At 42.3% G+C, this 26,297-nt stretch overlaps 1 protein-coding gene across 4 annotated transcripts in view; it reads left to right on the forward strand.

Annotated features, from left to right (window-relative positions):
• Positions 1–26,071, forward strand: part of LOC148038473 (uncharacterized) — a 155,704-nt gene extending 129,633 nt beyond the window's left edge. The window contains exons 5-9 of one of the 4 annotated variants that reach the window (XM_087672456.1): positions 5,105–5,223; positions 20,565–20,661; positions 23,600–23,730; positions 25,236–25,406; positions 25,520–26,070. In XM_087672456.1, coding sequence (XP_087528582.1) covers positions 5,105–5,223; positions 20,565–20,661; positions 23,600–23,730; positions 25,236–25,406; positions 25,520–25,645 — 644 coding nt within the window. In that variant the 3' untranslated portion in view covers positions 25,646–26,070. Of the gene's footprint in view, positions 1–5,104; positions 5,224–20,564; positions 20,662–23,599; positions 23,731–25,235; positions 25,407–25,519 lie in introns of all 4 variants that reach the window. The other 3 variants (XM_087672430.1, XM_087672447.1, XM_087672439.1) reach the window with 3 other exon arrangements.
• Positions 26,072–26,297: the final 226 nt, after the last annotated feature.

A 26,297-nucleotide genomic window follows, 5' to 3' on the forward strand; every position in this document is an offset into this window, starting at 1 on the left:
AAAACCTTTTTAGAGGCTAGAGAGACATTTTTAGTGTATTTAGTGTGCGAGAGAGAGAGAGAGAGAGAGAGAGAGAGATGTTGTTGGTTTGATTTGGAGCAATTGGAGGACCTTCTGAGGTAGCCAGGGGCAAGAGAAAACTAATCAACAACAGGTGATAGCATCTACGGGCTATTGAGATAGGGCAATAGCAGTAAATGACTAATTTTCTTCAGTTCTCTGCGTCTACAACTGTTGAGACAGGGCAGCAGTAGGAAACGATAAATTTTCTTCAGTTCTTCGCGAAAAAAGTCTGAATTTTCTCTCTCTTCAACATTCTCTCTCATCTCCCTGCGTTTCTATAACCTTGCTTTGAAGATTACAACATTGAGATAACTAGAGGTTGAGAAATTTCAGATTTCTTTGCTATAAACCCTAATTTGCAGTAGAAATTAGGGTTTAGCAAAAGCCTTGGGAAGGTGCTAGAAATTGGAGCTCCAAGACTTAGATTCAACAGGGCTGAAGCTGTTTTTAGTCAAATTCAAGTGGAGAGACTAACAAATCAATAAATTTGGGGCATTTTCTATCTCCATCAAAGCTGGTAAAGGCCAATTGACTACTCGAATTAAGGAGCGAATCAGATTGAAGACTTGTTGGTCATTTTGGATAGCAAGGGGAGTTGGAATACTGAAAGGGATTGGGAGGATCCCATTGTATATCAACTTCTTCTTCAATTAAGTTCAATAAATACTGAAAGGGGGGCTAGTTTTAGGGTCAACAGGATGTCCATTGTCCAAGATTGTACGTTAATTTGCATTTCTTATTTTTGTAATAAATGTTATTGTTGTAACTAAGTTGTAATTAGAAAATTATCACCCATCCACGGAAGGAAGACTGGTTTTAGATTCCAATGCATTGCCCTTAATATCTAGTCTCACCATCGGGCCTTTACTTGCAATGATACTTCGGTGATCTTGCACACAAGACAATGAACTCAAGCCAATTGAGATGCTAGTCAAATTCAAGTGGAGAGACTAGCAAATCAATGAATCTGGGGCATTTCCCATCTCCAAAACTATTGAAGGCCAATTGACTACTCGAATTAAGGGGCAAATTAGATTGAGGACTTGTTGGTCATTTTGGACAGCAAGAGGTGTTGGAATACCAAAAGGGATTGGGAGAATCCCATTGTACATCAACTTCTTCTTCAATTAAGTTAAATAAATACTAAAAGGGGCGCTAATTTTGGGGTCAATAGGGTGTCTGTTGTCCGAGATTGTACATTAATTTGCATTTCTCAGTTTTTTAATAAATGTTATTGCTGTGACTAAGTTGTAATTAGGGAATTATCACCCATCCACGGAAGGAAGATTGGTTTTAGATTCCAACGCAAAAGCCCTTAATATCTAGTCTCACCATAGGGCCTTTACTTGCAATGATACTTCGGTGATCTTGCACACAAGACAATGAACTCAAGCCAATTGACGTGCATACTCCTCCACTTCGACCATGGGTGATCATAGAATACCAAATGGTGTGAAAACTTCTTGGAAGCACCATCCCAACTATGTTGCCTTAGGAGGGGAGAGCTTATGCTCTTGAACAAGAAGGATGTTAATGCATCTTGCAAAGGGTGGATTGTAGCTTTTGCTGAACAATCAACTTCTTGGGACCTTGTGCTCCATTGAAATGGAAGTTATTCATGTTTTAGGAGGCTACGTGTTAGCTTATGGGGATATTCTAGAATTTTCCGAATAGGCTCTTGTTGAGCTAAAATAAGCATTACATGTTGAATTAGACTCTTGAATAGCCTTAAATATGCTTAATTAATGAAAACCCTAAAATGGTGCATAACTCCAGAGAGTTTTAAAATAGTGCGTGACACGAGGTCTCAAAAGTTTCTATAAATAGGTAGATTGCTCTCCATTTAGCCTAATCTCGTTTTTGCAAGTTTCAAAGCCTTCTAGCTTCATTGCTCACACCTTGTTAAGTTGTCCATTGCTATCTGTATCCATCAAGCATCTGTTTCCAGCCTCCTCTTTGTGGTTTTCACTCCCTGGAGTTGTCAGCAACTACCACCCACCTTCCAACACCTTGGATTTCAGGCTGCAGCATCATCTCTTGCGTTTGCTGCTCAAGCATCATCCCCACCTATAGGTGACCTCTCTAGAATCCTGCGTTTTGTACTAGTAGGTTGTGTTTGACATTGTACCTTGCACTTATTACTCCTGGGTGCTCTCCTGCCCATTGCCCTACTCCTGGAGGCTGCATTTGCAGTTTTTCTCTCTCCTCACTACTTGTTTGCCACTAGATCTGGCAACCTCTATTGCATTTTGGGATTTGTATGGAGTGCGATACACTCCTCCACTCATCACCTCTACTTTGGTCATCCAGACACCAGAGTTCGGGGTACAATTTTCATTCCCTGCACAGTTTGTTTGCTACATGAGCATTGTATATTCAAAATTCAGTCATTCATTTAGATTTCCACTATGTTCATTGTCTTTAAGTTACCCTAACCCTTACTGTTTTTTGTTGAGTTTACGCTTTGTTGTACATTTATGTTTTTGTATTAGGGTATTTCTTCACAGCTCTTGTTCAGCATGGTTGAAGATAAAGTTGGAGAACTAGGGACCATGTAATGGTGCTTGGCAGATAGTTTCGAGGGCGAACTCCACTTCCCATACTAGCCCATGGGTGTAGAAGGGGATGATAGTTGTACCTTGAATTGTAGAGTGTGTCTCCATGTGTCAAGGTGCTAGGCAAGCCTCTGAGACCTAATAGTATTGAGTAGCTTGGGCTAGTGGCCACTCGATCACATCTAGAGGCGCTATTGTTGTGTGGTATGGATGAGAATGTAGAGGTGAGGGAATTTTGCACAAGATTGTCAATTCATGTCCATCATGGATCTAGGCGGTGGGCCACTGATGCCAAAGTAACTCTAATCCTACATCTTTGAGCTATTGGGATACATGCTTCCTCACTTGGTTATGGATGAACTTCTCCACTCATCCACCAGAGTAGGTAGTCTAGAGAAAGGGGTAGTTCAGCCAAGGTGGAGGAGCCATGTGCCTAGTCATTCTGAGACTTACAAATCACGAAGATTCCCACTTTCAATGGAAGTGGGAACTTCCCAAGGCTCACAACTCTCAGGTATGACCAAGATTATAGATCTCTTATGAAAGAAGGTTGGTGTGGTGAGGGAAGGCATGGCTTGTTGTGCGGGTTGTGGTGCTTCCCTTGTGAAGCGAAGGGCCAGTCTGCTGCTGTTAAGGAGAAGGCACAAGGGTGTGGGGCTCGTTAATGCTTGCAAGGGGCCAAGAGTGGGATGGTGGCTGGGGGGAGTAGTATCAAGGGGCAGGGTGGGTGTGGGAATTTGACATGTGAGATGACAATTCGTTCTATTGTGGGGCAGGATTGGTTGTGGAGTTGTGGGGGGTGAGGATGCTCTCGCTATGTGGGAGGCTACCATTGTCAAGGGCCATATTGATGCGAGGCCTCACCTAAGGTGCCCTCTCTTGGTTGGGGCTACATCTTCCATGGCCACATGTACCTTTGGCACTCTTGCTCCTGTCATTGCATTGGCAAACAAAGGAGAGAGTACTGTGCCAAAGAGTCTCCCAAAGTCCACCAATTGGCAATACTCTACTGCAAGGTGTGGGAAGATAAGGCTGATAGGATATCTGGGGAATTTGTGGAGAGACTCAAAGGAAGAGAATATAAAATGGCCGTACCATTCAACCTTGTAGATGATCCCCTTAGTAGATGCAATAGGAGAGTTGTCAACAAGCTTTGATGTAGTGTCCGCTAAAGTAAAGCAAACAATGAATATGCCCTGGCCCATTACCATTGCCTTTGCTATGTGCAAGGTGTCGATATGCTAGGTGGAGTGAAACCAGTTGTGACTGTGCTCTGAATGGAGAGTGACCCATGACCTGCCCAAAGACTACAGTCTCCTCTAATTCTTTCTCTGTAGCACGGTCTGTTTGAAGCTGTTCCTTAGAGAGGACTACTGGCAAGGTGTATGACTAGGGAGCACCCTTGAGGTACACTAACATTGGACCATAGGGTTTCCATTGCATTCATTCTCTGAAGACCACCCAAGTGAGCTGCTAGTCAACTAGCGAGGAGAATGCTGCTACAAAGAGAGGGACCATAGGGTTTCCATTGTATGCATTCTCCAAAGACCACCTGAGTGAGCTGCTAGTTGACCAGCAAGGGGAATGCTGCTACAAAGAGAGGGAGCTGCTGTTGTTCAGGCATGGCTGGAGGGGAAGTGGAGGGGAGGGGGACTGTAGAGAATGGCGATGTGGGTGGGATCTGGAAGTGTATCTAGTTGGGTGCTGCACCACAGGTACAGGAGCAGCAATAGGCAGTGCAGGCATCTGGAGCAGGTGAAGCTAGGGGGCCAGGGCAGTGGTGGCAGGAAAAGGGGGTGGGCCATGGGGATGAGGCTGAAAGTGGGGCAGCAGCTGGGTGCAGGTCCAGGAGACATGCTGCAGGTGAGGCAGGTGGTGGCAGCCGGGGAAACGGCAGCAGCAGGAAGGTGGTATCTGCTGTTGGCGCTGTGGCAGCCAACTGGAGCAGGCAGAGCTAGGGCCAGTGGCAGTGACAGACCCGTGGGGGGGGCAGGTGAGGCAGAAAGCAAGGTGGCAGCTGGGTACAGGTCCAGGAGACATGCTGCTGCAGAGGAGGCAGGAGGCAGCTGTAGGAGAGGCAGGTAGCAGGAGCAGGGGAAGTGACAGCAGTGGGAAGGTGGTGTTGGCTGTTGGCAGCAATGGCAGATTACATCAAATACGGATCTAGTTCTGTACTATCAAGCAAAAATTGTATGATTTTACAACTGTCTGTATGATGTACATTGAGCACATGATGAGTCCAGCTTCTGAAGTTGTGGATTACCTCTTTGGAGCACAACAAAGAAAACATAAACTTGCACACTGCAGCAAACACCAAAACTATGTTTTGACATGCCTAAGCTGCTCAACTGTCAAAGACTCTCTAAACTGCTCAACTCTAGAAGGCTTTCACCTATTTGACGAAATGTATTCCTGATAGATGTCTCAGGGGGAAATTTACATTGATATGTTTCGTACTGATTGTTATGTCCTGTTCTTGTTAACAGGCCCCACAAACAGCGAGGAAGCTAAAGAGAGATCTCCAAACTCAATAAGGGCACAGTTTGGAACTAATAACACAGAAAATGCATGCCATGGTTCTGATTCTTTGGAATCAGCTAAAAAGGTTGTTTGATTTCCGACTCGTCTCTCTTTCTTTTAAAACTTTCCAGAATATCAACACACGTGCATGCAAACCTCTGTAAAGGTAGCTTTGTTGTGGTAATAATTGGTCCGTGTTTCCGTTTCAATAGTAAAGCAATGTTAGCTGTTGGAGCTTGAAAGTAAGTGATTCACAGCTAGCATAGTGAGCTAAAAGTAAAAGAACAAAGATGATTAAGGGTCTGGCATAAGGTATTTTGCATGGGGTGCTGCATAAAACCCATGGCATCATGTTTGAGTGACAAACAGTGAAGTCTTCAAAAAGGAAGCTTGTTAGAAATATTGGTATTTACACCTTCGTAGTGAGCTTCACCTAGAGATCCAGTGAAGTTATTTTAAATGTTTTTTGGTTCTAAGCCAAGAGGGCTAAACTGTAAATGTAGTGAGTCTAGGGGAGTAAGGTATCTATGTAGCATTTGGGACATCACACATCTACTTTTACACAAATTTTCTGTAGCATACATTACTTGTATAGGAAGTGTCTTGGTGTATGTATCTTACTCATACTTATCAACACACATGAAGCAAACACATATGCACACAACTAAGAAAGTGTGGTTTAAGTTGGTTTCTTTACCCTGTGTTGTTTTATAGACCCAAATCGTAGTTGGAGCATTAAACTACAGGTTCTGGACTCATTAGCTGAATTTCTTTCCGCATATCCTTTTTTGTTCAGAGAAAGGAAAAATCTATTAATCACTGTGAGAGTGCGCAATGGGAGAGGGACACAAACACGCAGAGAGAAGGGAATAGAAAGGTTGCAATGAAAGAAGAGAACTGAAGAAGAAAATCTGCACTGAATCTGAATGAAAGCTAAATACAAAGGCGGATTGATCAGTCCTTGCATGCAGCCCAAGGCATTAGTGAGGGCACTGGATCAGGCTGATGACTTAAGGCAGCACTGGGAGATGGAGTGTCTTGAATGTTAGAGTGGCTTTAAACTTGAAAAGCAAAATAAATCACCAGCCACTGGAAGCAGGCTATATGTAGCCATATATGCCAAAAATTGGCTGATCTGATCTAGAAGCATGCCAAAATGCTGGACAACCTAAAAATAATAATATAATAATGCAGGCAACACAAGACAATGCTGACTGCTGCATACTAATGCAGATCACCTTTTGTTTAGTGTGAACAGATTCTCTAGCCATTGAAAAAGAAATGCAGAGTGCTGGACACTATCCTCCACCACTGTGAACAGACCTAAAACCAATTGAAAAGAAATGCATGCTCTAGATAGAACTATCTCCTCCGTCAAAACATGATAGATTGAGTGACATGAAATCCATGGTGAGGTTAAAACAAAGTTCAAAGGAGGTCCTCTATTCAATTCAGTGGGCTACAGTGCCAAACCATATGAGAGACTAGGTGAAAGAAGGTGCCACAAGATCTCTTGTCATCCTCTCAAAACCACCCTATAGTCTCTCTAGTTGCCTATGAAGAGTATGGATGATCTCTGCCCAAATCCTTGAAAGAGTCTTTATAGAGGAAACATCTTGAAGGTCTATAGCATGGCAACACTTCGCACTCCAAATGTGCTGAGCAATGATACTAGCAATTGACTGAGCAATGATACTAGCAATCGACTCCCATTTGTGACCCTGTCCTTGTGTCTAGGAGTGGGCATCCTACTCTAATGCTGCTCAATGATGAGGAAAGAGTTGATTCCTTGAACAGCCTCATATGTGCATATTGGGACTTTGTGTGTGATTCAAGCTACTGCTCTTGAAGTCACAACCATAATCTTTATTGTGGCACAAAAGTATTGTCCTCAGGGCTCTCCTCCACACCTTTTGAGATCCAAGACAATCCCATAGATAATACTTGTGAGTCTCCTCTAACTCACCACATCTTGTATATGCCATTGGAACCCTGCCATAATCGAGCCATATTCCAAGTACCAAACTCTTGTGAGCTATTGGTCATAAGAAGAGAGAGATCTTCCTAGGCATAAAGTTGTCATTCAATCTCCTCCAAAAAGTTTGACAAGAAGGCATCTCAAATACCTTGTTCATGCTAGTGAGTAGTGGCCATTGACACTACTCTAATCCTAGTTATCTAAATCCTCCTCCCCAACCTAAGTGGTATAGCTAGTTGCTGCTAGCCAAGTGTCTCCATCCATCAATCAATCAAGTGCATGGGTCTTGATCAATATACCAATCTTTCATAGTATGCCATTACTTTGATCTTGCATTTGGAACAGCCCGTGAACTTTGCTTGATCCAAATCCTCTCTCTAAAGGTGGCTATCCTCCTTCACCGTGAAAGTGAAGATCCTATATTGGCTACTCACAATGACCCCAAGAAGGATGTCCCCTATGGAGAAGAGATCTATCCAAGTTTGTGAAGTGGCTATATCTATCCTTTGCTCAAGGGGACACCTTTTGATACTCTATCATAATTGAAACTAGCCTTCCTTCTGTGGATGTGTGGTAAATCCTTGATTACAACTTAATTACAGCAGCAACCAATAAATGCAAATCTGAAAATACAAATTTATCTACTAATCTTGGAGAATGCACACTTGATTGCCCCAAAATTGTCACCCCTTTTGGTATTTCTTTAGCTTTATTGAAGAAGAGTTTGATTTACAATAGGATTCTCCCGATCCCCTTCGCAATCCAAATTCCCCTTGCTGTCCAAAGTGACCAGGAAGTCTTCAATCTGATTTGCTCCTTGATTCGGGACTTAATTGGCCTTCACTCACTTCATAGACGATGGAAATGCTCCAAATTCAATGGTTCGCTAGTCCTCCACCTAAATTTAGTTGAAATTTACCTTTAGCCTTGAAAAATCCAAGTCTTAGAGCTTCCAATTTTTGGCATGCTTCTCGAGGTTGCTGCTAAACCTTACTTTCTGTTGTAAATTAGGGTTGACAGCAGAGAAATTTGTAAATTAGGGTTTACAGCAGAGAAATGCTGAGGTATTCGGAGCAAGGTTGTGAAATGGTTGGAAGGTGAGAGAGAAAGCTGTAGAGAGAGAAAATTCAGAGTTTTGACAGGAAGCATGACTGAAAATCAGCCAAATGCAGCTGCTGCCCTGCCACAACAGCATTAAATGTTGCCGCCCTACAGCTAAGACATCCAAATCAGCTGCCACATTGTACTTGGATGCAATCACCTAGCTCTGGAGGGTCCGAATTTGCAATCGCCTCCTCAAAACTCACTTGTGGCTGGGTGCAATGACTGAAAATAGGCTAGCAATGTCTGCTCACAGCTCTCCCACATTTGCTACAGCAAGAATGATCTCGTTTTTCCTCTTCTTCATCCTTTTACCAGCCTGTATGGGCAAGTTTGCCAAGTGGCAACCTTCCCAAATGGTTTTTCCAACATTATCCATCATTAAATTTAATTTTCAGCTTTCAATTACTGAAAATTAATCTTATAATTATTTCGGTGCCAAAAAAAAAAAAAACTGGCCAACAATTAAATTGGCTAGGCATCTTCCACTCCCGAGTCTCTTTGTGCCATCTTTGACCATTAGATCGGCATTAGGTACCATCAAATGCCACAGGCCAACAATTGACACCAGATACCACCAAGTACTTGTGCAACATAACTTATAGCAACTTTTGCCTTTGACATCTTGTGATTTTCTTGGGTCCCAGGCTCGCAAATTTACTCTAACCCTAGTTACACCTCACATGTGCAACATTTACTTAATCATGTGATTAAAAATTAATCCACATGTTAAGTGAGGTTTCAAAAATACATGTCCTCATGGCAATAACTCTGATATCCATGATACTGTCCCCAGCATACCTTTGCCATCTATGAGAACTTTAGTCTTTGCCTTTGAATCTCCTAAGGTAGCTCCTAAAAAGCAAACCAAACATCCACTTAGAAAGCTAGTTGTGTGGAGAGCCTCCATCACAAAAGATATGCTCTCTATCCAAGAGTGTGGCCAGCTCTGATCTTAGGTAGTGTCTGAAGAGAATATGTTGCCTCCTTTGATGAAGGCCAGATGAAACAAATCTCAAAGCTCTGATGGTGGTAGCTGCAAATTTAACCTCAAAGATCCTCCCTAGGTCTTTGGACTTGATTTCCTGAAAAGTCCAATGAGTGCCAGGCTGCCATGGTTCTTGAAGTGTGTATATAATAGACTGTGGCCTCCATAGAAAAAGTTCCTTCAAAGACTTGATTGGAAGAAGACCCTTGACAACAAGCTTATACTAATAAGGCTCTATTGTGGCTTTCTGGGTTTATGATCCACAAGCATTGCAAGCTACCTTTGCCGTTGCTGAGCTCCTATCTCCTCCTAACCAAATAATGTTCCCGATGAGGTGTTTCACTTGGCCAATGCATGACCTAGAGAATGCCCAATAAGAAGTGATATATCACATGACCCCGAGAAGAACCTGGTTAGCAACCACCACTCTCCTAGCTAAATAAAATTCATATATCCTCTCCCTCCCTCCCTCCCTCCCTCAGCTTTCAGACCCTGCCCCCCCACCACCATCAGCAGTGATACCTTTGGAAGAGGAGTAGAGAAGAAAGTATGAGCATTACAGGTGGAAGCTGGAGAAGGTGCAGTCTGGAGTTGCCTGGCTGGACAGTAAGCTGAAAGGCTGGAAAACAGTGCTGAACAGCAGGAAAGGGCTGGAAATGCACTTTCAACCCAACCGCTTGCAGTGTTGCTAGTAGAATGTCCACCTTGGCCAAAGCTAAGAGCAAGTTTACATGCTTGTGACAGGTTACAAGGTGATTCAGAGGTCATGAGGAGACAGAATCCTTACTAGACATCTTTGCATCCTTTGTCACTGATGGGTTAGTTATGTGTTTGACATAGTAGATTGCAATTCTAGCTTTATTGTTAGTCACTGTACGAGATGCCGTCCCTAAAACTTACAGCTTGGGATAAGTCAATTCCATGTGCTTATATTTTTTCATGCACGTGGATTTGAACTTTGTTTTTTACTGTAGTGTTGTTTATCTGCTAAGGGGATCTTCATTAAATTTTATTTTCTTCAGAAAAAGGTGTATCTTGATCTTGTCTATATAAGCACATTCATTAAACAATTTGTAACATTAAGTAGAGATACTTTGTATGCTCCTTCAACTACTTGACGTGTATGGATATGCCATCCATAAACATTACCATCCTTTCCTTCAAGATAATGAGCAAAATTATTCATCATCCACTAGAATGTCACATAGGCATTGGATGGCACAAAATGTGGATTGATTCAAACCATGATGAGTTTAATATAGGGTCTCATGCACACTATCAAGGCTTATTGATAGTTGATGTAGTTTGATTCCTTGTCCTTCTTAGTTAAAAGTAGAACTATGCTCCATGATACTTGGTTCAGTAAACTCTTGATGACATACTCTTGCAATTGCTGAGTAGTCTCATCCTGGTCTTGTTGGCTAAATTGGTAAAGTTGTTGCAAGATGGGACTGCTATCAAGTGGAAGCTTAATCTTATGGTCCCATAGATGATGTTGTATACCACTTAAGTCCTCAGTTAAGCATTCTATGAGACTTCTATGTTCAACGAGGGCTTGCTTGGTTGCTATTTCATGCAAGGTTCTAGGAGTTTGGATGGACAACATAAAAAATATCCTATACTAGACAAAATAACATCGAGATTGAGTTTACCATGTAAATATGCAAACTGAGATATTGCATAAAACAAAGGAATATTGCACCAAGAGCCGCATCCGGTCCTTGCCCCAAAGCTTGTAGATCACTCTCTGTACAATTGATCAGAGTGGATTTTTGTGTGTTTGATATATAGTCCTGAAGTGAGACCAAATACGCTCCAAATAGTCATTGTCTTATCCGAATTGGACCTCTCAGGTCTTAAGAAACATAAATAAATGATTGGTGAGAGATTGCCTCAAAATCTTACCTCCACTTGAAAAAGCTATTCCAATGATCTCACCATCAACAACCAATTCATCTAGCAAGGAGAGCATCGGATGAGTCACGAGTGCAACCATCAAGGGACTAAGGGGGCATCCCTGAGAAATCTCTTTAGTCACAACCCCATTAAGCACTATATGTGCTACTACATTGGTGTTGATAGTATTGATAAGTCATTCACGGACCAAAACCCATGGTAGACATTAACGATTGAAGAAAGGACTAGTTGACACGATCAAAAGCCTTTTCAATATCTAGTTGAATCATAACAACCTGCTGTTCAAAGGATTTGGCATAATCTATCTCTAACTAAACATTCAAAATATTATGCATAATATTCTATTCCTTAATGAAACCTTACTAATGCAGGTGAGTCAACTATTGGAATACTTTTTGCAATCTTAGCAATGATCTTAGAAAATATTTTATACAAGGATCCCATGATAGAAATGGGCCTCCATTGCTTCAAAATCTAAGGAGAAGGAGCCTTTGATAATAAACAAAGCATTACAATCTTCCAATCGGAAGGCATGCAGCCCAATCTCCAAAGTTGCTGACAAAGTCGAGCCAATGGGTCCTTAAGCTGGTCTACATATGCTGAAAATTGTTCATTAGGCAAGCCATCCCAACCAAGGCTTGGGTCAACACCTCCTCGACCTTTGCCTCAGTAATACCCACCTTCATAAAATCCACCCATTCAGGCTTCACCTAGTTATGCACCATGTCTAAAATGTAACGACGAGCAATAGGAACTGCATGAGTGAGAATTTCTTGTGGACCCAACAAAGATTTATAGTATTGTAGATACATTTGAATTATAAATTGAGGGTTAGTGACCACAAGCGCCTTGGGTATCCAATAAGCACACAATACTTTTTGCAATCAAAACTAGAGTTACATGCTCTAATGCGTCCATTGGTCTCATCACTATGAACCACTTTTTAAAAACTATTACAAAGAAACAAAACTAAGATTGATTTACTGTAGAATTAAGACGTCTCAAGAATGCAACAAACATGTTCCAAACTCAGAATGGGAAAATTGAAAGTCACCTTATGTTAATGATGAATTCATTCACTAAGTTGATGTCTTTGGGACCAAGCTTTGTCTCTGCTCTTGTATAGTGCACTATATACTTGTGTTTATCTTGCACTCTATGCCAAGTGAGATTATGTGCTTGAACATGTTTTACTTTAAAATGCTAGCAAATGCTCTCATTGACATAAAAAATATCATGGAAGAAACAAAATAATTATAAGGTCTTTGATAATGCTGAGCTTATCCTTTGCTTGGGCATTCCCCTAGCAAGTTCCTAGGCTAACTGCAAAACATTCTCCTTATGGGCTTGTTTTGTTGGCAAGTTACTTTCCTTGTTCCTCTACTGTGCTTCTAGGAATCCCTTTGTATGGACTGGTTTGTTGTCACTTGAAGTCCTTGAGTTTTTATGGGATGGAATCTTCAACAACCTCAGCATGGTTCTTGATGGCGAGGGTATCATTATAATTGTTCGTAAATTGGTAGTGTTAACCAGTGATCTTACGGTAGTCATTAGAATATTTTGTTACTGAAATTAAAGGAGAAAAAGAAAACATGTTGCATGGGAATTGTCTTATACTTTTCCTGACTTCTGGAGTGTTGTACAATCACAAATACCTCTATTTTCACGTGAATCAGATAGGTCCAATGCAACACTACTATCGGGCATTCTAGATCACAACCATTAAGTTGTGAGGGAAGGCAGGATCGAAGCTCAGCACAGAAAACAATAGACATTGTGAGAGTGAAGCACGATACCCAATGCAATAGACTAAAAGAGTGTAAATTGAAAGTACAAGGTACAACCCTTAAACCCTAGGGTTGTAGGGGGTGTTCACACCGGAACACGGTAAGTGTCCGTAAGTGTGTGTCATAAGCACATACAAAATAATACCATAAGTCTGGGGGAAAAAACCTCTCCTACCGAGAGTAAAAAGTGTCCCAATGTCCTACTGATCACCGACACTCCTATGTGAGTGTAGGTGTAAGTGAGGTGTGAGTGAAATACCCAACAAACCCCCTTGGAGTGAAGAGTGATCAAGAGTACAAAGATCATCCGCCACCAAAGGAGATCAAAGTTAAAGCCTGGCGAAATTCTTCAAATTTTTCACAAGGAAGAGCTTTGGTGAAGATGTTTGTCACATTACTGGTGGTAGGACAATAGACAAGGCTGATATCACCTGCATGTAGCCTCTCTCTGACAAAGTGATAATGTATCTTAATGTGTTTTTTGCGTGCATGAAACACTGGGTTCCGTGCCACTGCAATGGCACTCTGATTGTCAGTGAACAAAGGAGTAGGCTCTGTAACACATACATCCAGATCAGCTAGCAAGTGTCTAATCCATATGCATTCAACTGTGGTAGTGAAAGCTGCCTTGTATTCAGCTTCATATGACGATATAGCAACAGTGGATTGTTTCTTGCTAAGCCAAGATATGCAAGATGAGCCAAGAAAGTAACAATTGCCACTAGTGGAGTGACGCGAATCATAATCACCAGCCCAGTCAGAAACACTGGGTTCCGTGCCACTGCAATGGCACTCTGATTGTCAGTGAACAAAGGAGTAGGCTCCGTAACAGATACATCTAGATCAGCTAGCAAGCATCTAATCCATATGCATTCAACTGTGGTAGTGAAAGCTGCCTTGTATTCAGCTTCACATGACGATGTGGCAATAGTGGACTGTTTCTTGCTAAGCTAAGATATGCAAGATAAGCCAAGAAAGTAACAATTGCCACTAGTGGAGTGACGCGAATCATAATCACCAGCCCAGTCAGAATCACTATAAGCATGTAACTGTAGTGGTCCCCCCTTGGCATAAAGCAATCCAAGAGATCTAGTACCTTGCAGGTAACAGAAGACATGCTTAACAACTTGCCAATGTGACATGCGTGCCTGATGCATATATCTGTACAGGGCTGAAACTGCAAACTGTATGTCCGGCCTAGTGTTGCATAAGTAAATAAGACATCCAACTGCTGGAGCATATGTATGTATATCAAACAAATCACTGTCATTATGTAATGATAGCTTAAGTCTAGGTTCCATTGGTGTACAGACTGGCTTGCAATCCTGTAAGCCAAACTTCTCAAGAAGTTTACCAATGTATCTTGACTGTGACAACCCAATACCTCTAGCATCATGTATGAACTGAATGCCCAAGTAATCCTGCAAAGACCCCTTGTCTGACATGCCAAAAGTTTGCTGCAAATTTTGTTTAAATGCTGAAATTTGATCAACATGTGTCCTTGTAAGCAAGAGATCATCAACATAAAGACAAATGATCAACATGGATCCCCCCTCTTTACATACGTAAAGGGTAGACTTAGATGAGTTGTTTATGAATCCTTGGCTAAGCAAGAAAGCATCTATCTTTGCATACCAAGCTCTAGGAGCTTGTTTCAAACCATATAAAGCTTTTTTCAGCCTGCAAACCAAGTGTTCCAAGCCCTCAACTGCAAAACCAATGGGCTGTTGTACATATACATTCTCATGAAGTTCCCCATGTAAAAATGCAGTTTTAATATCCAACTAATGCACAATCCATCCATAATGAGCAGCCAAAGCAACCATAGACCTAATGGTCGTCATGCAAGAAGCAGGAGCAAATGTCTCCTCATAGTCAATGCCTTCTTTTGTGCATAGCCTTTAGCTACAAGCCTTTCCTTATATTTGTCAATGGATCCATCTGCATTCCATTTCAGCTTGTAGACCCATTTTGTTCCAATGGTTTTCTTCCCAAATGGTAAAGGGGGGTCAATTTCTTTTTAGATCATTCTGATGGCAAAGATAAAGGATTTTTATACCAAGGGCTAAAGTAGTTTGGAAATAAGAATACATGCAAAAAAGCTAGAAAAGGGCATGCTACAGAAACATGGTAAAGACATCAAATCCCATGTTTGATTCTTAGTGATAAAATCCAATTCAGCTTTCATTGCTGCCATCCAATGCACACTCTATTGTGCATCCTCAAAACATTCAGGCTCCTCATCATCAAGGGTGCTTGCTACCATAACGAACTCCATGGTATGTGCAGTATCATGCATACGACCTTGCCTTCTAGTACGACCAACCATGGGTGCATCCAGATGACTATCTTTCATAGTCTGTAAATACCATCTAGGCATTTGTCTTGCTTCCTGACTGTGCATAAGCTCTTACTGAATTTCAGTTTCAGCACTTTGCTGAATATTCAAATCAGCCAATGATTGATTTTCTGCATTTTCCAAAGGAGCAGTTGGCTGAACATTGAGTTCACTTGCTGAAACTCTAGTTGAATCACCAAATGTGATGGGCAAAAGCCCTTCAAATACATCACGAGCAGCCTGATATGTGTCTAAACCAGCCAGGGATAATTCTGAATTTTCATCAAATAGTACATCCCTATTGACAAACACCTTTTTTAGAAACACGATCATAGAGTCTGTAGCCTTTGCTTTCACTGCTATAACCCACAAAAATGCATTTGATAGCCTTGTCATCCAACTTTTTTCTGAGTACCTTTGGAATATGTGCATATGCAAGGCATCCAAAGGTACGAAAGTGTCCAACAGAAGGTTTCCGGCTGTTCCAAGCCTCAAAAGGTGTAATTTTCTTCAAAGCTTTGGTGGGGCATCTGTTCAGAACATGGCAAGCACACATGACGGTTTCCATCCAAAAACTATGTGGCAAGCTCTTTGCTTTCAGCATACATCTAGTCATCTCCATGAATGACCGATTCTTCCTCTTTGCAACCCCATTCTGCTGTGGAGTATAAGTAGTAGTGTATTGATGGACAATGCCCTTCTGCTTCAAAAAAGAATTCAGTATAGAGGACATGTATTCCCCCCCTTAGTCCGAACGGAGAGTCTTAATTTGACAACCAAACTGGTTTTCAACAAGTGCAATAAAAGCCAAGAATGAATCATAGACTTCTGACTTTTTGACCAAAAAGTAGACCCATCAAAAGCAAGTAAAGTCATCAATAAAAGTCACAAAATAGTAACATCCTCCCAATGACTTTGTCTGCATAGGTCCATATATATCTGAATGCACTAACTGCAACCTAGTTGTTGCTCTAAAAGCAACTTCACAAGGAAACGAAAAACGATACATTTTTCCCAAAATACATCATTCGCACAAGTGCTCAGGAGGTCTCTCGAGTAGAGGTAATCTATCTAGCATCTGCATACGCTATAAGAGCTTCAAGCTGCCAAAGTTTGCATGCCCCATCCTAGCATGCCATAACTCTACCTGTATCATAGCAGGAGTAAGAGTGGATACCAAGTGGATACCAAGTACGTAGTCTAATCAACTGAAAGAGCATCCAATTCGTATAACCCATGACATAAAGTACCTGTCAAGACCAAAGTCATGTGTTCTTTGTCTCTTACCATGCATCTTTCATCATGAAATGTGATCTGTAATCCACAACGTGCCAAAGAAGAAATAGAGAGCAGAGTCTTCTTTATGCCTGGCACAAATAAAGCATCTTGTAGGCAGAGAATAGAGCCATCAATGGCTGTGAGCACAATCTCCCCAATACCTCGAACAGGATATGATGCATTGTTGGCACACTGTACAGACTTGCCAACTGGAGCTGCATGAACAGATGCAAATAAATCTCTACGAGATATAATATGTGCCTAGAAGCACCACTGTCAAAAAACCAAGTGCCTGCACCTCAGTAGAGCTAAATGCTCGATCTGCCCAAGAGGTGTCATAACTGCATGTGTAAAAACAGTAGTCCCTGTTTGCAACAAAGGACGCGGACTCAGTAGCAGTGGAAGGAGCATCAGAAACAAACATTCTTGACTCCTTCTCCTTGGCGATTCTCTCCCTACACTCAATGATGTAGTGGCTTGGCTTCTTACAATAATGGCATTTTCCCTTTTTGGTTTGCATGCCCCCTTGTTTTTTATTTGCCTATGATGTGCCAAAAGTCCCAAAACTCTACAAAGCATTCTTCACTTGGTCGCCTTTGCCCTTCTGTCTAGCCATAAAAGCCTGCTCAGAGGCGATAGCATCCACACCACTATTTCTTCTTGTTTTCTCCTCCTCTAGAAGCAAACTCACTAGCTGAAGAAAAGTGATTGGCTGTGCGACAATCCTCATGGTGAGGTTTAAGGCCGTATGAAAAGCCAAGTACGAAGGAGGTAATGAGTTCAAAGTGGTAGATATCATTTGTGCATCCGAATAATACTCATCAACATTCATGAGTTGCTCTCGCAAGTCCTGAATTTTGTTCAAGTGATCTTGAATAGAATCACCTTCATCTATTTTCTATGTCTCTAGCACTTTCTTTAAGAAAGAGATGCGAGTCTCATTCTTGCCTACAAATGTCTGCTCCAAAGTTAGCCAAGCTTCTTGTGAAGAAGCTGCTGAACGAATGTGGGGAATGATTGACTGCTAAACTGCCAATGCAATCAGCGACAAAGCCTGTGCATCCCGTGTATCCCATGCTTTTTGAGCTGCTGTTCTTTGGGGAAGTGGCTGAAGTGGAGCAGGCTGAGGTGCCCGATGTGCACGTCCTCCTGGAAGAGTAGCTAGAGCCACAACTCCAGGTCTAGCTTCTTCGCCACTGACATAATCCCAAAGATTTTTTGCCGCAAGTACATTCTTCATCATGAAGGACCAAAGTGAATAGTTATTTCCATCCAATCTATCCTCCTTGGATACATAGGTGAAGACATCTCCTCCTTGATTGGCCATGATTATCAATTACCTAAAAAAGCAAAAGAGCAATGTTGAAGCAGGACCAAAATTGGAAATCTGAAAATTCCCAGAAATTGTAGCAAATAACTTTCTGCAGTTAGTGTACAGAGGTGCACTCTGTCAAAACTGTCTGTAATGCACGCAATCCAACGTGCAATTAGTGTTCAGCAACACTGTACCAGCAAAACCCCCAAAATTTCTGACCTCAGATTTGTTCAAAACAGTCTTTCAGTGACTGTAATTGCAGTGCGTATGCCAATGCCCTCAGAAAACATAAAAGCCCCAAAATTTTTAATGAATGTTCCAAAAAATTTGCATCCAATGTGTCCCAGACACGTTTCTGAATGTTATGCTTGCTGCGTAGGAACCTCCTTTTCCAGATATTTATTCTGGAATAAAATGATAATTTTTTTTATAAAAAAAACCTTAGTAATGACGGGCTGTTGTCGCTGACCACTGGCGCGTGTCAGGTCAGAGGGGTGTCAGCATGGTGCTGACGAGTGACGGGCGGCGCAGCAGGTTCCTCACGGCACAGTTGACAGGTCAGACGAGTGGTGAGCTGCGAGTCGGAATGCGGGAGGGCAAAGGCAGCTGCAGGCGGGCGTGTGTGCAGGCTTTAGGCACAAAGCATGACGTGGCGACTGCTGACGGTTGGTCAGATGCAGGCGACGCTTGAGGCAGCGGGCGAGTGTGGCACAGGCAGTTCAGCTAGGACAGGGGCACAGGTAGGGAGGCGAGGGCAGAGGCAGCTTGGCTAGCGAGCTCCTCGGCGGACTGGCGAGCTGCAGGACGGTGGCGTGGTTGTGCTTCATGGCGCCACAGGTGAAGAACGTGCTTGGTAGCGGTAGTTGCTTCCTGACTGGCGGTTGCTGAGCAGAGTTGTACCTAAGTAGAGTTGAGCTGAACTCAGCTTAACAGAGCCAAAGCTGCTCTGATACCAAATGTGAGGGAAGGCAGGATCAAAGCTTAGCACAGAAAATAGCAGACAGTGTGAGAGTGAAGCACAACACCCAATGCAATAGATTCAAAGAGTGTAAACTGAAAGTACAAGGTACAATCCTTAAACCTTAGGGTTGTAGGGGGTGTTCACACCCGAACACGGTAAGTGCCTGTAAGTGTGTGTCATAAGCACATACGAAATAATACCATAAGTCTGGGGGGAAAAACCTCTCCTACCGAGAGTAAAAAGTGCCCAAGTGTCCTACTGATCACTGACACTCCTATATGAGCGTAGGCATAAGTGAGGCGTGAGTGAAATACCCAACATAAGTTAGATCCATAACACTGACAACAGAAGAAATTTTGGAAGCCAAAGAGTAGCCATCACAACAGTGATTGATGCCATCTGTGTGTGGATAAGCAACTCAACAGAGAGAGTGCAAATCCTGGAGAGAGTGCATTTGGCTGACCTCCCAATCATAGAGCCACATTGACTCACCTTCAAGCTTAGGGCTGATGGCAATAGTAGGCCTCAACTTCCAAGGCTGAAGAGTTGGGGTCCTATACACTGGCAAATTGGTGCACATTCTTCTATATTAGGGTGTTTCAAGCTTTCCGAAGATCTAGTGTCCACCAAAGTGAGGAGTGCTCCCACACAAATGACCCCAAGGCTCCTTTGTATTTTTCTTACCTCCTCATCTTGCTCAACCCACTATCAACCCTAGTTAGAATACCCTAGCATTAAAAGTGATGAGTCATGACACATTTTTGTTCAAGTATAAACCTGGGTCATGGACTTTCAGCATTAGTACATAGATTGACAACCATATTGTGCAGGCTTTATAAAGTGGATAGTCTTGGGATTGCATACGGGAAGGCTTATCAGATATTTCACCATTTGATCCACTTCAACTATGCCAGAAACCTATCATTCTTGAGATAGGTCAGATTCTTCAGGACGAGATTTGGGAGACAATTACAAGAGACTGACAAGCTTTGCTCAAAGGTGCTTCCTTGAAAGGTCAATGGCTTTATATGAAGATCCAAAGTAAAGGCGGCAATAGTCTAGGGAGGTTTCACCCAAGATTGCTTTGTGCAGAACGGGTCAATTAGAATTATTGGAGAAGCTCTTTGATGTGCTGTATGTATAGGTGCGAGCATCTGCCCATTTGGAACATGTATGGAGAATGGCTGGAGCATGGTGTCCTATGATTATTTTCTTTATTTCATTCTAAGGTAGGAGGAGCCAAGTACAAATATAGGTCATGTTGGCACAAGATTAATGATAGGATCAGAGACCAGCGATGTGAAAGGGGTGGAGGGTGCAAGAGGAGGGGAAGCACATGATGAAGGAGAAGGTATGATGCTGCTGGCAGGGAGGGAGAAGGTTAGAGGAGAAATTGGGACAGATGAAGGGCAAGTGGCGAGAAGGGAAGTCATGAGGGAATTAGCCTATTAGGGATGTGCAGGGGCACTGGAGGACAGGGAGAGAAGGTTAGATGGGCGGAGGGAAGGGGTATGGGAGATGCGTAGAAAGCAAGCAGGAACCATAAACATTTTTTTGCTATGTTCAGCTATAAGTCCTTTACAGGGCTGCTCTGTATTTTGCATTTTGCCTTGGGATTTTGTTCTGAGGAGTCTTATTAATAGAATTCTTCTCCTCTGGGAAAAAGAAACATTAAATTAAAGTGTTATGTTTATTGGTTATATCACGCACAATGCATATAGTCCCTTCCAGTGCTGAAACAATAATGCTGTTTTATGTGACAGGAGTCCTCCTTTTTCTTCAGTGATCGCAACTTGGGAAGCTGTGCACGATTGAGTGACTGTACACTTTGCTTGATAAAACCTCATTTAGTCTTTGATGGTATGTGAGAACTGCTATGCTGTTATCTGTCAAATATTTGGTTGAGACAAACTACTATAGTTTTTTTCCATGTATATGCCTGCATGTTTCTAAGCTTATTAGACGAGTTTAATGGGTGAAATGTATATCGGGCCTCATTGTTCAACAAACTGTGCCGTGTGCCGCTCTATGCACACCCTGACAATCATGCAAATAGTTGACAGGCAATTCTGCTCTCATTGAACACTTACTGGGAGAGTTTAGATTGAATGGAGTGGAAGGAACCCAAATACATACGGGTAGGACTGTTAGTAGTAAAAATGACAGGCAGTAGATATTAAGATTGTCCTGCAAAGAGTATTTTTTATGCTTCTAGTTGGAAATGTCTTACAATTACCCTTACGCAACTTGTATCATTGCTGTCTTCCAAGATTTCTGCCATGTTTTAGGATTGCACTGCTGTAGGATTTTACTTGGCAGAAGGAAACATATAATGGTATGTTTTGGTATTGCTGTGCTTTCTTAACAGCCCTCAGCTGGTTTTTGTGAATGGCTGAAGTTGCAATCAAAACAAACAAGAAGTGGAGAATCAAGCCAGTTAATCTCTGGCATTTGAAGCCAGCATACTTTGTGAAGTTGGCTCCCTCATAACCCTGCTATCCTCTCTGATTAGGAAGTAGAAAGATCCCTGAATGCCAATAGCAATCACCAAATAGCATAATTTCTCCTCTAGAGAGGAGCTGTACCAATTCTGTACTGTAGGCACTTCTGTCCACTCCACTGGACCCCCTTCATGAATAGACGGCATCATCAGGCGATCTCGTTCAAGGCCCTTTGATACAAGGCCATGATGCTACCAATTTGCTCCCTTGATGGTCCTCTTATACACAAGCAGATCCACTGTATGTGACCAATCTATTACTCACTGTTACCTCTCCTTGAGTGCCTTGAAACACCAGTTTGAGAGCTATCCTCCAAATCTTTGAGCGCTCAGACAGTTCCAATCTGACATAACCAAGCTAGTGTCTGTTGCTAGTCTTATGTGCCAATAGTGAAGAAAGTATGCCAACCTTCCTGAGCCAAAAGCTTTCCTCCAGTCTTATATTTGGCAATATCTCCTTTGGACAAAGTATCCCAAGGCAAGGCCTTACAGTGCACAAAACAGCCCTGCAAGGGATTTCTAGGACCAAAAATATTCAACAAAGGGGAAGTTTATTACATGACTTGGATGAATAACCAATCTGGAGGTCTGTCATGCCAGACCATATGTGACTGACAGTGGAAGACGGTGCCAGAATCTCATGTCCTGAGAAACACATCTCTCCTCATAGTCTCATATCTTCTCCCATCTCCCACAGTGAGTATGGACAATCTCTGTCCAAATCCCAGAGAGAGCCTTTGCAATGGATATGTTCAATAGATCTCTAGCATGGCTGCATCTGGTGGTCCACATATAACAAGCAATGGTGCTAGCTGTGAGCTCCCATCTATGACAATGTCCCTAAGTCCACATTGTCTGCAAAAAATTCAGTTCAGCAATCCTGCTCACAAGCTGCCCCAAGACAAGATAAGCATGACATCACTGCACATCCTCAGATCTGCAGGTTGGGCCTCTATCCACGATCCAAGAAGCTGCCCCCATGTTACAATCATAGTAGTGCCATGAAACCATCCTGAGGGTCCTGCTCCATATCTCCTGAGCTCAGGGAAACCCCAAGTGTACTGTTTGTGTGTCTCCTTTAAGCTTCCCTTCTAACACAGGGAACAGGGTCTGCCATAACCAAGCCATATATCAACCACTAAATTCCTATGTGTTAGTAACTATAGAAAGAGTGGTATCTTTCTAGGTCTAAAATGTCCTCCAATCTCCTCCAGAAGTCAGCAAGGAAAGGTGGTGATATGCCATGAGCAGACACCATTGGAATCACTCTGATCCTGCTCATCTGAATCCTCCTCCCCAATCGAGTGGTGTATCTGAAAAAGGGAAATCCCTAGGTGTCTCCACAAATGGATCTCTCCATACCCTCCCCTGAGGATCCCATTGTAGTCTCTAAGAGGCTGCCTCCTATGCCTAATACCTCCAGCAGCCCATCATGCATGTGTTTCAGAGTCTAGGACCAAAATCCAAGTCTTGTCACAATGAGTCACAATTCTGATTCTGTGGCACTTTAAACTCCAGCTGATCTAGATCTTTTTTCCTGAGTTTGCCATCCTCTTGTACTGAGAACGTATAAACTCTCTCCACTAATAGCCATCACCATAAGAAAGATGTTTTCGCTGGTGAAGAGTCCAACCCTTGAAGTCTGAGAAGTGTTGTGCCCGTCCTCCAATTTGGGGGTACCAACTCTTGAATTCTCTCCATCATGTGTTTGGACATGGACAACCTCGTGTAGTGAGGCCATAGAGCAGCAACATGCCACAACCTCTAAGACACTGGCTTGTATTTGGAGAGAGATTTTATCCATATCATTAGAAGGCACATGGGTGGGATTGCAGGGTGACTCAGGGCGCATGAATGAGAGGCCTACCTATCTAGCCATTTGGAGAGAGATTAGAGATTACAGGGTGATTCAGAGTGCATGAGGCACTGGTAAGTCCTGCTAGCCATTTGGGATTCAGGGAATATTTTCTTGTCTGTATGCCAGTTGTGTCCATCTAGCCAGTTGGGATGCAGGGATATTCTAATGTCTGTATACAAATGGTATCCCTGGCTGGCTGTTCTTTTTGGGGATATTATTAATGTCCTTATACAAATGGTGGGGCTTTAGATTACCAAGGTTGCTGCCAGTGCCAAACAAAGACAATACCATGATAAGCTTAGAAAATCACTACTGCCAGCCACCCAAAAAGACAAAAGCTTACATTAGCACATTCAAAACCTTTCTGCTGTTTTTCCAATTACAGTAATCATCAACTGAAACTCTCTGATGCTCTCTCTTGTGTGGTGAATTAATTGCAGGACTAGCAGGACAAGTTATTGAACTCATTTCCAAAAAATTTGACATAACGGCTATGGAATTGCTTACATTCAGTCAACCAAACGCAGCTGAATTTTATGATATCTACAAGGGTGTCGTACCAGACTTTCATGTAATGAAAATAATCAATCATCATATTAAAGCCGATCACCTTGCTCACCCTCTGAGTTGTATTGTAGCTGGCAGCATCATAGTAATATTTCATGTGACAAGGATTGTATTAACTTGGCTTAATATGTCAATATTGTTGAGATACTTAATTCTATTCTTGCCGGTTCTCAGTTAATGTTGTCCACATAAAATGGAACACATCTTATCTAATGTTTTGGATGAAGTTCATTGTTAGATACTGGGGTGGGGTAGCCACCAAAATCAATGCCATAATTTATGTATTTTCTGGGGTAGCACTGAAATCATAAACTACTTGATTGGCCAAGTTGCAGAGGCTAGGCCATTAATCTATTATGTCAACTTAGTTAGGTTACCATTTTGAGTGTTCATCATGAAAGAAATAGGACATCTGCTATGGGCAGTTAGTATCATTACAAAAAGTTTCACGAGCAACCACTCTTATCTCTTAGAAAAGAGGAATGGATGTGCTGAAGAGCATGAAAGTATGTTCCCTGGACAAGCCATACAAGCTCAATCAATACTGGTCCCTGTTAGAGCCCTGTTGACAAACCATAAAAGCTGGAGGCCAGAATCTTGGTCAATAACAGGCCCTGTTTGTTGGTCAATTTCTCCTGATATTTGGCTGGACCATCAGACCATTTAGATGTCAATTGCAACTCTAGGGTGTCACCTATCTAAACCAGAGTAACTGGTTGCTTAGAGCTGATATTGGATGTTAGCCTTGAGGGGTGAAAAACAAATAGTCATGGCTCTGTAGGATGGGTGCTGGTACCTAAGTAGATAGTTGTTGCCAAATGGCCTCCACCCTTTCTCCTCTCTCTTACGTCCTGCCTTGGCCACCTTCTCACCTCCTCCTATTCCTCTTGAACCTCGGCCTCCATCTCCAGCCTTCCTTCCCCCCAATAGATCTTCTTGAGGCGATAGCTCCAAAACCACACTCTAGTTGTGATGGAGGGTGGAGTGATTAGGGAGGACCCTAGTGTATGGTATATCTACGGGGGAGGGGGGGATTGAATGGTAGGGGTATGTGCAGTGGCACCAGGAGCAGGGGGAAACTGGCAGAACAGGGAAGCTGCATGTGTTGTGACAGGCATGTGCAATAAGACAGCAAGGGCGGGTGATAACTAGTAGCAAGGGCAGAACAGTAGGGGGCCTGGGGGTGTGTGACAGCTGTGAGAAGGGCGGTGCATAGATCAAGGCAAGGAAAAAGACAAGCAATTTATTTGATTTCATCCTCTTTATTTCCTGAATTCCAGCAATTGTTGAGAGAAGAATGTGGCATACTTCTGTCTATTACTCTGTAATTAGTGCTTTGTTACTGCATCCTTGTGAACTTAAAAGGAAAGTTTGAAAGAAAGTGTAAATTAATGTTGGTGAAGGCCATTAATCTATTATGCCAATTTGATGTTATGCTTCCAGTGGCAGGGGTTGTTTTCTTGAGAGTAACTGTAGCCTAACGTTTTTCCTTAATTCTGCTAAATTCAGGCAATGGTTCATGAACTGGCCTCTGGGCCCTTCATTGCATTGGAAGTCTGTAACAAAGATGGTCAAGGGAATCCTGTGAAAGCATTCAGAGATTTCTGTGGACCGCCAGATTCCCAAGTGTCCAGAATTTTAAGACCTCATAGCCTTAGGGCAAAATATGGAATCAACAAGGTTTCACATCCAAAGCCATATCTTATTCTTTTCTCAACTATAAACATTACTATGGGCCCTTCATTGTATATAGTACTTGTTCTGTTTACTAAGCCTGTTCACTCTTATTGCAGGTTAAGAATGGTGTTCACTGCACAGATCTTCCAGAGGATGGGGTTCTAGAGTGCAAACTGATGTTCAAGCATACATTCAATCCATACCAGGAAGCCATGGAGTACAACAATCATAATTTAAGATAAACGATTAAAGTGTCTTCATGTAGAGCATGTACAAAGAAACCCTTTGTTCGACTTGACAGCAAACTATTTCCCTTATTGGGGTAATGCTTATTGAATGATCTTCCACTGGTTTGTTTTGTACTTGAAAGAAAAGTTAATATGATCTTGACATTGGAGAATGAAATTTCATCAGCCCTCCTTCGGTGGTGTTTAGCATATTGTCAACCAAGAATCCGATTTCAATGATCATGATCACTTTCAAGGAAATTCTTCCATGCATTTTGCCTATCCATGTGTTTTTTTGTTCATCTTAACAGCACCAAGTATCTGTTTGGAACAACCCTACTAAAGGTTATCCATGCAAGGCTCATTCAGATTCTGTATGTATTTTGGCACCTCTCATCCCAAATGACATATCCATGTTCATGTATATTGGTCTAAGAGTAAAGCCACCCTTGGTAATGGTCCTCGTAAAAGCCTATCGTTGTACGAAGTGGTGTTGGTGTTGCTACAAATGAAAATGCATGAACAGTTGGATCACTTTGCAAAATGAATGGGAAAATGTAGTGTTTACAGCTATATGAGTGCCACACAATATGTAGAGTTATAGAGGCAGGGCCATATCCTCTCCCATTCACTAGAATATGATGTCCTACTACATATCCTTCCAAGT

Source organism: Lygodium microphyllum, chromosome 3 (genome assembly GCF_053477565.2).
Source record: "Lygodium microphyllum isolate KBCC chromosome 3, Lygodium_microphyllum_v1.1.10, whole genome shotgun sequence".
Classification (NCBI taxonomy): domain Eukaryota; kingdom Viridiplantae; phylum Streptophyta; class Polypodiopsida; order Schizaeales; family Lygodiaceae; genus Lygodium; species Lygodium microphyllum.